This window comes from Garra rufa, chromosome 5 (genome assembly GCF_049309525.1).
Source record: "Garra rufa chromosome 5, GarRuf1.0, whole genome shotgun sequence".
In the NCBI taxonomy this organism is placed as follows: Eukaryota; Metazoa; Chordata; class Actinopteri; order Cypriniformes; family Cyprinidae; genus Garra; species Garra rufa.
The window spans coordinates 22,249,897-22,264,979 of record NC_133365.1 but is presented as its reverse complement, the minus strand read 5'-3'; the positions used below and the strand labels follow the sequence as shown (position 1 = coordinate 22,264,979).

The window sequence follows — 15,083 nt, the reverse complement described above, 5'->3', positions numbered from 1 at the left end:
GTTATAAAGTAAATACAAAGGTAAAATTATGACTTATAAAGTTGAAATTATGAGATGAAGTCAGTCATGAGATAAAGTCAAAATTATGACTTATAAAGTCAAATTATGAGATAAAAAGTAAAAATTATGACTTAAGTCATAATTACAAGATAAAGTCGAAATTATGAGATAAAGTCAGTTATGAGATCAAAACGTTTAAATTATGACTTATAAAGTCGGAATTATGACTTTAAAAAGTCAAAATTATGAGATAACGTCAGTTATAAGGTGTCATACATGTCTAAATGATCATCAAGTCGAAATTATGAGATAAAAAGTCTAAATTATGACTTAAGTCATAATTACGAGATAAAAAGTAGAAAGTATGACTTTTAAAAGTCAAAAATATGACTTCAAAAAGTTGAAATTATGATATAAAGTCTTATATCATGACTTATAAAGTTAAAATTAAGAGATAAAAAGTCATAATTACGAGAAAAAAAAAATAGAAAGTATGACTTTTAAAAGTTGGAAATTATAAAGTCATACAACCCCTGGCAAAAAGATGTCGTTCATCCAGTTTTTTTTACTTCATAGCAAATAAACTAATCACAGATATGACACAAAACTATTTTTGTTTATTAATTCAACATTCTGGTTATGTGAAACATACCTCAAACAAATGAGATTAAGCTCTTTTAAATAATGGAAAATTATATTCCATATCAAGTACAGGAAAAACGTATGGAAGCATTCAATGTTGAGGAAAGAATTATGGGATCATTAACCAAAAAAACACAAAAAGTACTTTGTTGCTCCTCCTCTGGCATTTATGATGGCCTGAATTCTTTAGGATGTAGACTTCACTAATGAAAAACAATATTCTTCATCAAGCTGGTTCCAACTTTCTTGACTAGCGGTTGACAGATCAGCTTTGCAAGATGGAACCTTGTCATGGACCAGTTTTTCAATTTCCACCATACATTTTCAATCAGATTAAGATCTGGACTATTTGCTGGCCATGTCATTGGGTTGATGTGCCTTTCCTGAAGAAAAGAGTTAACACTCTTTGCTCTGTAGCAAGGTCCATTATCATACTAAGATCATTATCAAACTTCTTTTCTATTGATTGAATGAGAAAAGTGTCCAAAGTTTCAATGTAAACCTGTGAATTTACTGTTGAGGTAAGGATAGTCATTTTCCGTGGTCTTTTACCTGACATGCAACCCCATATTAGAAATTAGTTGGAAAATTTGATAGTTTTCTTCAGGTAGTCATCTTTATATATTTCTTTAGAGTGGCACAAGAGAAGAGATCCAGCATTAACTTCTTGTCCATTGCAGATTTGTGATTCATCACTGAATATCCCTTTCATTCAATCATCCACACTCCATGACTTCTTCTCTTTAGCCACTCTAATCTTGGTTTCTTTTGTTTATGTGTTAATGCTGGTTTTCATTTGGCCTTTCTATATGTAAATCTCAACTCATTCCGCCGGTTTCTTACAGTTATGTCATACTCATCGACTACTGTTTCCGCCCATTTGTTCTTCATTTGTTTCATTGTGAATTTTCTATTTTTTAAGGCAGTTTTCTATCTTGATGCTTAGATGTCTTCCTTGATCTGCCTGTATGTTTTCGTTTTATAATCTTTCCATTTTGTTTATACTTACATACATTTTAGACACAATTTCCAACTTAGATCCAACTTCCTTTGCCCCAATCCATGATGGATTTCCATCTTGAAAGAGTTTTATAATCCTTTCCATCATTTCAACTCGCAGCTTTCTTGTTGGGGCACATGTTTCTTTACAATTAGCCAAATTCAACAGCTCGTTAAGGTCTGTAAGCACTCTCTTTTAACTGCTGGCTAATTAGCATTTTAGATATGTTTAGATATTTATTTCAGAAATACAAATTACAAGCTGATTCCATATTTTTTTCCTCAACATTGAATGATTCCATAATTTTTTCCTCTACTTGATATGGAAAATAATTTTCCATTAATTAAAAGAGCTTCATCTCATTTGTTTGAGGTGTGTTTCACATATCCACAATGTTAAATTAATAAACAAAAATAGTTTTGTCTCATATCTGTGATTTGTTTATTTTCTATGAAGTAAACAAAATGGGTGAACAACATCTAAGTGTGGTGATTCCATACTTTTTGCCAGGGCTTGTAGTTATGAGATAAAAAGCCAAAATGAATTATAAAGTAGAAATAATGACTTCATTCAGTGTTGTGTTCATGTTCATCCACTTGCCTTTTAATTATTTTTAATAATCTGAATACTATATGTGTTTTTCCACTACCCCAAGTAAACGCTCAACGTACAACGTGCATTGTGTGCATATTCTGAGGTATATTCTGCTTGTCTGGTATTCTATATTATTAAGGTGTGTACTGAACCTGGTTTAAGCCAAATTCATTATTTTTAAATTGTCCCATTTATCATTAGACCACTATCCTGTGACCAATGTGTTTGTTAGAAGTTAGAAGTCAATTTCGACTTGTATAGTCATAATTTTTACTTTATAAGTCATAATTTAGTCTTTAAAGCGTAATTTTGACTTTGTCGTAATTTCGATTTTATATTTTGTAATTATCATTTGTGACCCTGGACCACAAAACCAGTCATAAGGTTAAATTTGACAAAACTGAGTTTTATACATCATATGAAAGCTCAATAAATTAGCTTTCTATTGATGTATGGTTTGTTAGGATAGGACAATATTTGGCTGAGATACGTCTATTTGAAATCAGAAATCTGAGGATGCAAAAAAATCAAAAATACTGAGAAAATCACCTTTAAAGTTGTCCAAATTAGGTTCTTAACAATGCATATTACAAATCAAAAATTACATTTTGATATGTTTACAGTAGGAATTTTACAAAAAATCTTCATGGTACACTGTAAAAAATTTGCTGTAGTTCTGCAGCTGGTTTCCAGTAACTTACTGTAGATTTTTAATTTATGTTATTTACTGGCAACAGTTTGTTCAAAGTTAAATGAACATTTAACATTAACAAGTCTTTGTCTTTACAGAATAAAACTATAAAATAACAACCTACTGCAAAGCATTCTGGGAACCAGAAACCTTCATCAACCTTTTTCTGTTTTTTCCTTCAGATTTTGGTTCCCAGAATGCTTTGCATGAGACTGTTATTTTAGTTTTATTCTGTAAAGATAAAGACTTGTTAATGTTTAATGTTCAATTAACTTTGAACAAACTGTTGCCAGTAAATAGCATAAATTTAAATTTACAGTAAGTTACTGGCAACCAGCTGCCAGTAATACTGTAATTTCTACAGATTTTGTTTACAGTGTACATGAACTTTACTTAATTTCTTAATGATAAGAAATTGGCATAAAAGAAAAATCAAAAATTTTGATCCATGCAATGTATTTTTGGCTATTGCTACAAATATACCCCAGCGACTTAAGACTGGTTTTGTGGTCCAGGGTCACATTTAAGTATGTCGATTTCAACTTTATAAGTCATAATTTTGACTTTTTATTGCATAATTATGACTTAATAATTTCAACATTTTAAGGCATAATTTTTTTTTTCTTATGTAGGGGAGAAATTGGGCTTCCATATAAAGCTCTCAGATTTCATCAGATTTATCCTAATTTGTGTTCTGAAGATGAACAAAGATCTTTCGGGTTTGGAACAACATTGGGGTGAGTAATTAATGTCAGATTTTTCATTTTTCATTTCCACCTAAAACCAATTCAGCGATATATGGACACATTTCAACAGAGGTGAACTGTGTGCACCATAAAATTATGATGGGTGATGGCATTTTCCATTAGCTTTTAGGTCTGTCACAGAACTTCAAAGATGTCAATGGTATCCTGGCATCCCAAGTTTTAAGCAGGGAATGTCTGAGAGTACAAATGATGGGCCAACTCATTTTTAAGGCTGAGTTTGTGGAGGCCAGTGTACCTAGAAGTGCAGAAAATCCTGGTAGTAGTAGTGCAACCATGGCAAAAGAATCCACGTCAAATGTAGGCCTCCTTTTTTCAAGTAAAGTTGAGGAAGTTCCTTAAGTAGTGTATTGCTGACTGTTGCAGTGCGTTGCGTGTGCTTAAGCGGGGCTTTTGAGTATTTGCACTTCATGTGCTTTTTAATTTCCTTCCTTTGACCACATATTCATATCTGGATTTTTTTTTTAAAAACTGTTAATGAAATAAATAACTTTGTATCTTGTAGATTTGTGTGATCTACATCATTGCTTTGAATATTAAAGATGTGTACATAATAAAGTCATAAGAAATTGTTCAAAGCCCCTGATATTTGAGGGTTCATTCATGTTTAACTTAAATGTAGTTTTGAAGCTTTTATGTAAATGTGCTTGAAGAGCATCTTTGGCCTTTGCACCTTTGACAAGTTAGCAAAAAAAAAATGCTAAATACTTTCACGCAATAATGTTTGTTTACACTCTGACGCAGTCAGTGAGTCAGGGTCTGCAGGATTTGCATACAAATTGATTCATTTATTCCAGAAATTTAGTGGCTGGTGAACTGAGAGAATACATGTATGTACACCATGTGTATTTGGAGTGAATTAAATGTGCAGTTATATTATGTTTTAAAGTTTGTTTCATTTACTTGTGGTTCCATAGATATTGTGTGTTTTTAAAAACTATGTTTTTGATACTACTTAGATTTTTAATCTTTAATTTAAGGAAAAGACAGAACTGATGAAGTTTAAAGTTTAAATTTATAGTGAATTTATCTAGTGAATTTAATGAAGTGGAGGCTTTTAGTGATAAGCATAGTTTAACATATCTCGTAATTTGTAAATATTTTTAGATGCCACAGAAGAAGCGATTCCTGAGGTCAGAGGCAGCCAAAGAAGGACCAAGTATCTGAAGTAGAAGTTAAGCATCGTCTCAAAAGACCTCATACAAAGGTTATGCCTCCTTTAAAAAGGCCCAATATTGCAATATGCCTCTAAAATTGCCCTTACAATTTCGCTGTAGAAAAAATATATCAAAAGGTCACGCATAAAATGTGTTGAAACTTGGATGACTGAATTAAAGGGGTCATCGGATGCCCATTTTCCACAAGTTCATATGAGTCTTTAGGGTCGTAATGAAAAGTCTATAATATATTTTGGTTAAAAATTCTCAATAGTAGTGTAAAAACACCCTTTTACCTTGTCAAAATCAGCTCTGCAAAAAATCAATTAATTTTATTGCATGGACCTTAAAAAGGGAAATGAGCTCTGCTCGCCCCGCCCCTCTCTGATGTGGTGATTATGAGCCGTAATGTTTACTTTAGGCGCATTTAGGCTCGTTTAACTTGCCAACAAGCACAATATTAAGAAAGGTCGTTTGTAAAGATGCATAAAAAACCCTTATACTCACTTCTGCTGTGGGTGAAGCTGCATTTGGAATGATTCGCGTGAACATAGATGCATATGTAGATTGGGATCGGCACTTTGCTTTTTTTAAAAAAAGTAACGTTATCCTCTGCGTCTTCAGCGGCTCAGATGTCGGGAGTAAATGACTACTGCTATGTTCGTTGTTACATCCAACAACAGAACACCTCAATCGGAGACATTATTCTTTTTCCCTGCACCTATGTCGACACAATGGCAAGAGTCGGACTGTTTCAGCTCGGTGAGGGTGGGTCTAACGTAAGGCTCTCATGTCAATCAACTATCGTGGGAGTGGCCTCTGTCGGTGTGCCGTCACAGTGACAAGAAGCTGAGAATGACCTGATTTTAAAAAGGGGCTATTACTTTTAAAGATTAAAAAATACCACTGGATGGATTATTATCATTGTAGGGTGGTTGTGTACACAAACTGCCAACACACATTAATGTTCAAACAACATGTAAAAGTTAGTTTTGCATCCAATGACCCCTTTAAAAATACAAGCAGATGCTGATTTGTTTACTAAGCCAATATTTACATGCACTCCAAACAAGTGGCTTAAGTATTCCACATCAAATGTGGAGTCAAATGATAGAGCAATTTACTTGAATTATCAAAATGAGTGTCATTATGAAGTTGTTATTTGTGTCAAAGACATGCATTTTGATGTGAGCTTGGTGTAAACTTTAAAAGGAAAAGGAGGCAGTATAAAGCAAATGAAACAGTGAGACATGTTAAAATGAAAATGAGTCAAGTGTCAAGTAAGTATCTATTGTATTACGAAAAAGCTAACAGAACAAAAATAACATAACCTCTGCAAAGCTAATACATACAGATTCTCTTCAAATAATTCTTAATTTTGATGAGGAATTACATTTTCTGAAACCTATTTGTGGCACTCCGCCTTTTTGGCGAGATGTTCAGAAAGATATATTTGCAATGGTTAGAAAACTTGGAAAGTCTTCTCAAACAAGAGGGCATGAATAAAAGAACAGATAATTTGGATTGGTCTAAAAGATGTGGACAGCTTAGATGAAATCTTGTTACTGTTGCTGCTAGAAATAATGTCTCCTGCACAGCCAATTAGAAAAATAATAGATTACTTTTGTTATAGAGTGGAATTTCAGCCTTGTGGATCATCTCATACACATTGCTTGTTCTGGGTGGAAAATGCTTCACAATAAGTAAAGATGATGATAATGTTGTTGAGTTCGTGGATCATTATGATACATGTAAAATGCCAAATTCTAAAGATAAATAAATGCATCACACTTATGCAGCATGGCCAAAAACACACAAAAAAGTTGTTAGAAGCTAACAAACTCTTGATTTAATTTTCCACGTCCATCAAGTGTCAGCGAATGTGACTCTTTTGTACTGTTTCCCACTCCTTTCCCTGCTGAAAAAAACAGCATATGCTGGTTAGGTATGTTTTGGTGCTGGGATGCTGGTTTTAGCTGATTTATGCTGGCCCTTTGCTGGTTTATGCATAAACCAGCAAAGGACCAGCATTAACCAGCAAAGGACCAGTATAAACCAGCTGTAACCAGCTAAAAAGAACACGCAAATGCTAATGATAATAACACAAAAGGAGATAATTAAAAATTATGCTAAAAAGTGCAATTATGTAAGGAATAATTGACTTCAGTTTGTGTAATTCTTAGAAAATAACGCACATTATATTCTAAGATTTAAATGGACTGAAGTCAATTATTCTGCTTATACGGTTACCACACCTCAAGACATCAATCAGATGATATATTTCAAGGCATTCGTTAATTTTTGGTCCTTAAAACACTATTGAGTAGGATTCATTTCCTACACATCTCATCCAATGCCTCCGTTGCTAAATACAAAACGTCATTCCCGCTTGAGCCGTTGATAACAGACTTAACAGCAGTTAATAATGAAGTTTAGACAGACCGACAGACAGAGGGAAAGAGAGAGAGAAAGAGAGATTAAGCTTTGTGCATCTTTTAAGTGTTAAACTGCAGAGTCTCTACAAATAGTAAAACTTTTAGTTAATTTTCTTCAGGGACAGCACCATTGTTCCCTCGTTTGTGAGAAATGTCATGTAGTTAAGCTGTTAATCATCAGAGCAGCGCTAACAACATTAGCGCATATGTTAACGTGTGTGCAAACTGTATGTGTGTGCATCTGTAAGGGAGAAAGAGTTTGCGCTTTCCGTACATAAAACGTAATTTTGTGTCAAAAACATGGAAATAATCTGTCGTTTTTATCCTGTTGTTTAGTGTATTTGTTTGTTTGGCCAGTGTCCTCTTGGGTTTTGGTTAGTTTGCTGTTTTAGGCTGTAAGGACCTTTGAAACAACTGAAAACATCTGGCGAAGTGATAGGCGTAATGCGGTCAAGTAAGGTGACACATTGCTGCCACACACATATTTTTTTCCACTCAGCTATGTCGTTATAACGAGATCTATTCTCGTTAAAATGAGATCTTTTTTTTCGTAATAACGAGATCTTTTCTCGTTATAACAAGACCTTTTCTCGTTAAAACGAGATCTTTTCTCGTTAAAACGACATCTTTTTCTCGTAATAACGACATATTATGTCATAAAAACGATCTGATGTTCCCGTTATAGATGATATGATTATATTATCTGAGCGAGCTAAGCGTTTGTCAGCGCTGCCTTAGTCCTGACATAAAGGACGATCTGCATGCTGCCAAAGTTTTATAGAAATTAGATGATGAAATAGGGTACGTCAAGAAAGGAACACAAACAGAATTTGTTGTTGTGTGTTATCCGAGATTTTCACTATAACTAAAAATCCAGAAAAATACTATCACAATATTTTATTAAAGGTTTATTCATTTGAGGACTTATAGAGTATAATTCTTATTGAACTGCAAAACGGAGCATCTCTGAACTCAAACTGTAAATATCAAACATTCAGAGAATTATAATGCTAAAAGTCGATAGAAACTGTCTTTGGTCTCCCATGGTTTTAAAATCGGTTAAGATTTGAAAATTGTCTAGTGTGCAGCCAGCTTTAGACAAAAAAAAAAAAAAAAAAAAGAGGAAAAAATAAAAAGTAAGTAGGAAGTAAGAGGGTCTTATTAAAATATTACCGCCATTTAATCTGCACAATCATTTACTTTTTGCAAGCGACAACAGCGTAGCAGTTCCAACACCATGGAAGATGCTCGAGCAAAGTATGCTAACCATTCTGTCATTGGTTGCAGAGACGAGAATAGAAAACTATTCTGAGTCCCAGCCTCAGAAGAGACAAGAGAGCAGTGTATTTATTGATTTACTTACTGTATATTACGCTGCTGCCAAAGATCTAATATAAACATGTGATTTCTTTCTCAGCTGTTTACCTTCACAGACATATGTTGTACGTTTTTAACATTAACTTGTGTATTTGACAGTTTAAGAGCAATAAGACATGAAAGAGAACTTAGTTTAGTACTTGCTGTGCTGTTGTTGTGTTGGGTTTGTACAGCATGCAAGGTTTATGCACATGCTCCAAGTCTTCTTCTCTGTTTTTAGTGCATCTCTGTGGCAGAATTACAGCGCCACATACTGGTCTGGCATGTATACTACATCGTTTTGAGTCGGTTTCAGTGGTTTCATGTGTACGCAGATATTTCCTGAGACAACACCAGGTTTATGGGATTTTTTTTTTTTAGAACGAGGAAAAAAAAATTGGATAGGGAAAGCTCCGACTTCATGTGGACAGGCCCCAAGACTTCAATTCAAGGGATGCCTCCATTTATTAATAGTACTACATAATTGGACTAACTCCTCATATTGAAGATATTAAATTATAGATATATGGAAAAAGATATTTGTGTGACTGAAACATGGCTGCAAGATAAACTTCCTGATTTCAAAAACCTTTCAGGATTTTCATTATATAATAAACCAAGGCTATGATCAAAGTGTCAAAAATGCACAAAATGGGGTGTTGGTATGTATCATAAAATAGAACTTCAATGTTGCATTATTGATTGTACAGTTTTTAATATCGAATGCTTACAAAACAAAAATAAATGCAACTACTAGTAGGGAATGGACTCTTTTGCAATATGATTCCACAGTTATTAACATTGAAAATGTAACAAAGTTTTACATTTTTTTATTGTTAAAAAATATGTATATTTATAACACAATAAATGGTGTTATTTCAGAAAACCTAAGGGTACTGTGTGGTTGTTTCTTACACAATGGCTGAGGCAGTGACGGCAAATTTAACATCTTTCTTCCATTTGACTGTAATCAATCTCTTTTTTTCCTTTTGCTACTGGAGCAAATGGGAAAATACTTTCTTTTTCCATTCATAACTACAGATGTTTAACCAATTATGATGACCTTTACTTCTGAGAACCTGAAAATATGAAATTGAATTTCACAGCTGTCACAGCAGAACTGCATAAAATATTTCTTAAAATTTGGCTAAGTAATACAATTTTGATTTTTTTTTTAAAGGGTTATTCTCCAATATATGTAAATGTTATCTTGCTTTGGGTGAAAATAAGAAATGACCATTTTTCAGGACACTGTATTCTAAACACAATTTTATGAAATTCAAATAAGCTTTAAAGACCTTGACTGCAAAGTGTTGAAAAGTTTTTCATGCTTTTTCAATGAACCGTAAACAGTTATTGCACATGCATCTGTGCAACAGATTTTAAGATGCTAACAGTTTACAGGTGGCAGACAATGAAGGTCAGTTTTAACAACTTATGACAGTAAATAGACTTTTCTACTGACTCTGAAAAACACCAGAAGAAAGGTGCCCAGTATACCGATCAGTCCTACTGTTGTTTATGTTTCATTATTTATCTCACAAAAGCAGTTGAAATTGAGAGGACGTTTATTTCCGCTAAGGTTATTATTGCTGAGGTTATAATATTCTTAAAATAATAAAAATACTAATTTAGTGAAATACTATGTATAGTAATACCTAAATCTTGAGAAAATCACCTTTAAAGTTTTCCAAATGAAGTTCTTAGCAATGCATATTACTTATCAAAAAATACGTTTTTATATATTTATGGTAAGAAATGTACAAAGTAACTTCATGGAACATGACCTTTACTTAATACCCTCATCATTTTTGGCATAAAAGAAAAATCGATAATGTTGACCCATAGCATTGTTGGCTATTGCTACAAATAAGGGTCACATATACATATTTATATCTATATATCTACACACACACACACACACACACACACACACACACACATTTGTATTTCTTCTTTGCATTAATGAAAAGGTTATTTGTTATTTGCCATTTTAGTATATGCTGGGCATTTTATTTATTTTTTATTTTTTTTAGAAAAGAATGCCTCTATTTTTATTTCTCAATTTATTAGTCTTTTTTTAAGTTTATTTATATATACACATGTGTGTATTTTATTCACATCTTATTTTTGTTATATCTGTGTATTGTAGTTGTCTTTGTGTACTGGAAGCTTGCGACACTAAAACTAATTCCTTGTGTGTGCAAACATACTTGCCAATAAAGCTCTTTCTGACTTCTGATCATAATGCAAACAGGAAATCATTTTATTGTTATTTACAGTAATGGACAAAACATAGACTATTATGTGTATTTCTAACATTTGCTTTCAGTTTATTACTAAATGTTTTTTTCTTGACATTTGCACTTGGCAACTCAATCCAAGTACTGTCATTTAGATTCAGACTATGTACAAAATTTAGATGTTCCTCTGCTGGCGATGGCGAGGTCCTGTACAAGTCAATATGAACTTAAAATCTTTCTCCTCTGAACATCAAGGGAAAGACCTTAAAATATCTCCTCAAACAACATAAAACTTTCTGTAAAGCCAACCAGGCTGTTGGACACATCAGTTTGGGCCTGTGGGAAATGTGGGCTAATCTAACGCAGATCTCACTGTACTGAACATCAAAGGCACGGAATCGTAAATGAGAAAACCCAATGACTTTGAGGAAAGAGAGATGGACTGCATTTCAAATGTCTGAGGAAAATCGCCTGATTACAAATGTAGCGCTTTGAAGCTGGACTGATGGTGGTACTTGTATGTTAATGTAATTGTACCGAATAGATTATGCACCGTCTCCCCCTGGTGGATGAATCATGTGATTACACCACAGCACTTGTGATATGAAGGTCAGAATTTCTTTAAATTTCATCCAATCCTTTATTTTTCTTGTTAATCTTTCCTACAACGTCCTGCAGTTGGCCCACAGTCTCCATCATGTGTCTAACGCTATCTTGGACATTTCCCATTCCCTCTCTCCTCCACGAAAGACGCAGTTCCTCGATCCATCGGAGCACTTCATCCAGCTCTTTCTGCGTATCTTTCTGCTCCTCGAGCTCAGCGAGAAGTGCTTGCTTGGCGCAGACCTCAGCTTCATAAGCCTGCAGAAGTTTTGCAATGGATTCCTGCAGCTTCATGAGGTCTTCTTTGCCTTCTGGGTACTTTTGGTGCAGCTGGTCTTCAGGCAGCAGGACGTTGTGAGGGATGGAGAGGATGCGGTGCATCAGCATCCCCTTCATGCGCTGAAACATGATTTCAAAGCGCTCCTGTAAGAACTGCCGTAGCTTTTGGGTGCTCTCTCTGGCTGTCAGTCGGAGCTCTGCTGGCGGATCCTGGCCTGGACATAGTCTTTTTACAAATACAGACTCAACAGCGAGCAAAATGTGATTGAGGGAGTCTCGAAAGGCATCGCGAACTCGTAAAGTGCAGGTCTCTGGGGTGAAGCCGAAGAACTGTGCTTCATACAGCTGGAGGGATTCAGATCCCACTGAAACTATAGGCATAACAGAGACAAGTTAAGCCACAAATATGGATTAAACATATCCATACACTGGCAGTCAATAAATTTTAGAAATTAGAACAGAAATATTGTGAAATATTTTTACAAATTAAATGGCAAAGCTGAATTTTCAGCAGAAATCATTCTAGTATGCTGACTTGCTGAACAACAAACATCTGTTATTGTATATACAAAAGTATATGGTCCATTCTACACAATTAGAAAATATATCTACAAAATATATAGTTTTCCACAAAATTTGTATGTATGCAAATTGTATATTATTCAATGTACACATTTCTAGTAAATGTGCAGTTAATTCTCATGTTGTATTTTCAGAAATTGAAATATTTGTACTCTCCCGAAATTTGTCACTACCGAAACACAGTAATATTTTTATTAAAAAGGGTTATATTGACCTCTTGCTTACATCTTTCTTGTAAATATATTATATTATATATTATATTATAATATATAAGTTTCAGAGGTAAATTAATAACAACTATGATTTTAACAATATTTCAAGTGTGATTTATGAGATTTGTTGTATTTAAATCCAATTTGTCTTTGCAAAAGTTGATCATACTTATTTTAAATTTAAGGATCATTAGTTTGAATATACATTGAACCAAACACTATCACAATATCTTAGTTGATAATTCAGTATACTTTATTTTTGACAAAACATCCCATATTTCGAGTCGTGACAGTAATGTTTTGGTAGCGAGTCTAGCGACCACATCACATTACAAAATTTTAACCCACATAGTAAAACATACTAAAAAAAGTTGTTTATTTGTCCCAAATAAAGGGTTATGGGTTCCCTTTTGTCACTACCGAAACAATGACAACATTAAGTGACAATTTTATGGGATAACACCCAAAAAACAAAGATGTCACTACCGAAACTCCAACAAATGTTTCGGTAGTGACAATTTTAGACACTTTTGAACCTAGCTCAAAGATGCTAATCAGCACATGCTAGCACAGTTCTGTGTTGTGCACATAAAAACTAAATGTTATGGAATAACTCCCAAAAAAAGTGTTTAATTATAGAAAAATAGTGTTTGACCAACATTCTTTAAAGTTACACACCGATTTTTAAGACTTTTGAACACATTTACCTCAAAATGATGGTGCCTATATACTCACAGGGACACAGAAATATTTCCTGAACATAAATGTAGAGGTGTTGTTAAAAATCTCAGCCAATGGACTAAAACATACACTGTTTTGGTAGTGACATTAAAATGCAGGACACATTTTTTTTTTTTTTTTTTACATAAAGTTTCATATTTTACAAAAATATATATAAAATAAATACATATTTTAACTTCAAACAAAAAAAATCTAAAAGATATTTTTAAAAACAACAATGGAATAAAATGCAAAACATGACATGACATGAAAGCGACTTTATATATATTAAGCTTCCTGATATTTTAAATATTATTGTGGGTTTCAACAGACAATACAAGAATCTTAGTAAACATCTAAGATTAAATTCTTTTTAAACCATTTTTTTGGTTGTGGGACAGCAGTTTGCACTAATTCTGTAGAACTGCCCATAAACCACAATATAATACAACATACAAAAATATAATATACCGGTAGGCTTGCTTTTAGTCGTGTCGTTGGATAGTTTCCAAGGGCTACATGACTGCTGTCAATCAAAACATTAAAGAACTAACCTCATAAAACTATTACAATAACATTTATCTACATTTATAAGTGACTAAATACATTATAACATTCTAGAGGTACAGATAAAATGACACAACTATGCTTTCCCCGCGTTTTTGTATTGTTGATTAAGGTTTGAAAAACCGAGTCATATTTTACCTCCGCTCTCTGCCATCTCTGCAGCCCGCGCACTGTTCAACCTTCTTCATCCATCACACAAACAGTACAAGTGTGTTTAAAAGCTCAATGTCGCCCTCTTGAGATTGGGAGCATAACATTACGAACACGTAGAAGATTTAGACTTTTTGGACTTTTTACAAAATAAACCTATCCATCATAAAGTGCAACAGTGCCTGGCTACTTTTTCAGCGACCTTGGTACTGGGATATTTTCCACATTCACTGTTATAGCGATTTAATATGTTTGTGTGTTTATTTCATGTATTACAAACTTTAATTTGAATCGGAAAAGTATTTGAAAATTGGACAAAAAGACAAAGGTGTAACCAAAGGTAGATTACTTACAAATTGTAATCCGTTACTGATTCCAAATGACATTACTAAAATCGTAGTTAGTAGCGTAATCCATTACATTCCACATTTTGGGTAACAATCAGACTACTCACTTTTAGATTACTTTTGACCTATCTCGTTTATCACATTGATTTAAAGAATCATTTTGTACCATATTGACATAAAAATAGAAAGAGTAAGAAATTATATTACATTTGTTGTTATTAACACGAAGTGCCATTAAACATCATGTCAAGGTTTTCCTTTTACCTTGCTTGTGAAGGGAGTTTATGAATTTAATGAAAAGCTAAAAATGTATTAAATCATAAAAATATATAACATAAAAATAAATAATTATAAATTAAATCAAATTAAAAAAACGTTAGATATTGTATTTGTTTATCTGCATAAATGTGACCATAACCAGTGTCAGAGAACCAATAAACATGTAAATGTGATAATTATTAAAATATTTATTTTAAATGGCAGGGGTGCTTCAAGTAAATATATTAGGTAAAAGAGGATCGGATGACAACAAAGTTTGTGAATTTGTGCATTTTAATGTGTTTGAAAGACAAAAGCCTTCCAATAAGTGAAGTGGTTAAATAACCTGCAATATTGAAATACGTCTTAAACCTGAAATTATTTTTGTAAATCGGTGGTCAAATGCTGTGTCGCCACCTGATGAATGTCTGATCTCTGTGTGAATGTCCACAAAACTGGAAGACTTGAAGAGTGTAAGCAGCA

At 33.4% G+C, this 15,083-nt stretch overlaps 1 protein-coding gene across 1 annotated transcript; it reads right to left on the bottom strand.

Annotated features, from left to right (window-relative positions):
- Positions 1 to 10,884: 10,884 nt before the first annotated feature.
- On the bottom strand, positions 10,885 to 13,999 carry mis12 (MIS12 kinetochore complex component). The gene is made up of 2 exons (XM_073840015.1): positions 13,984 to 13,999; positions 10,885 to 12,135 (listed from the first exon to the last, which is right to left on the bottom strand). Exons 1-2 carry the CDS (start codon positions 13,997 to 13,999, stop codon positions 11,504 to 11,506), a joined length of 648 nt encoding a protein of 215 aa, XP_073696116.1. The 3' UTR covers positions 10,885 to 11,503.
- Between the last annotated feature and the right edge of the window lie 1,084 nt (positions 14,000 to 15,083).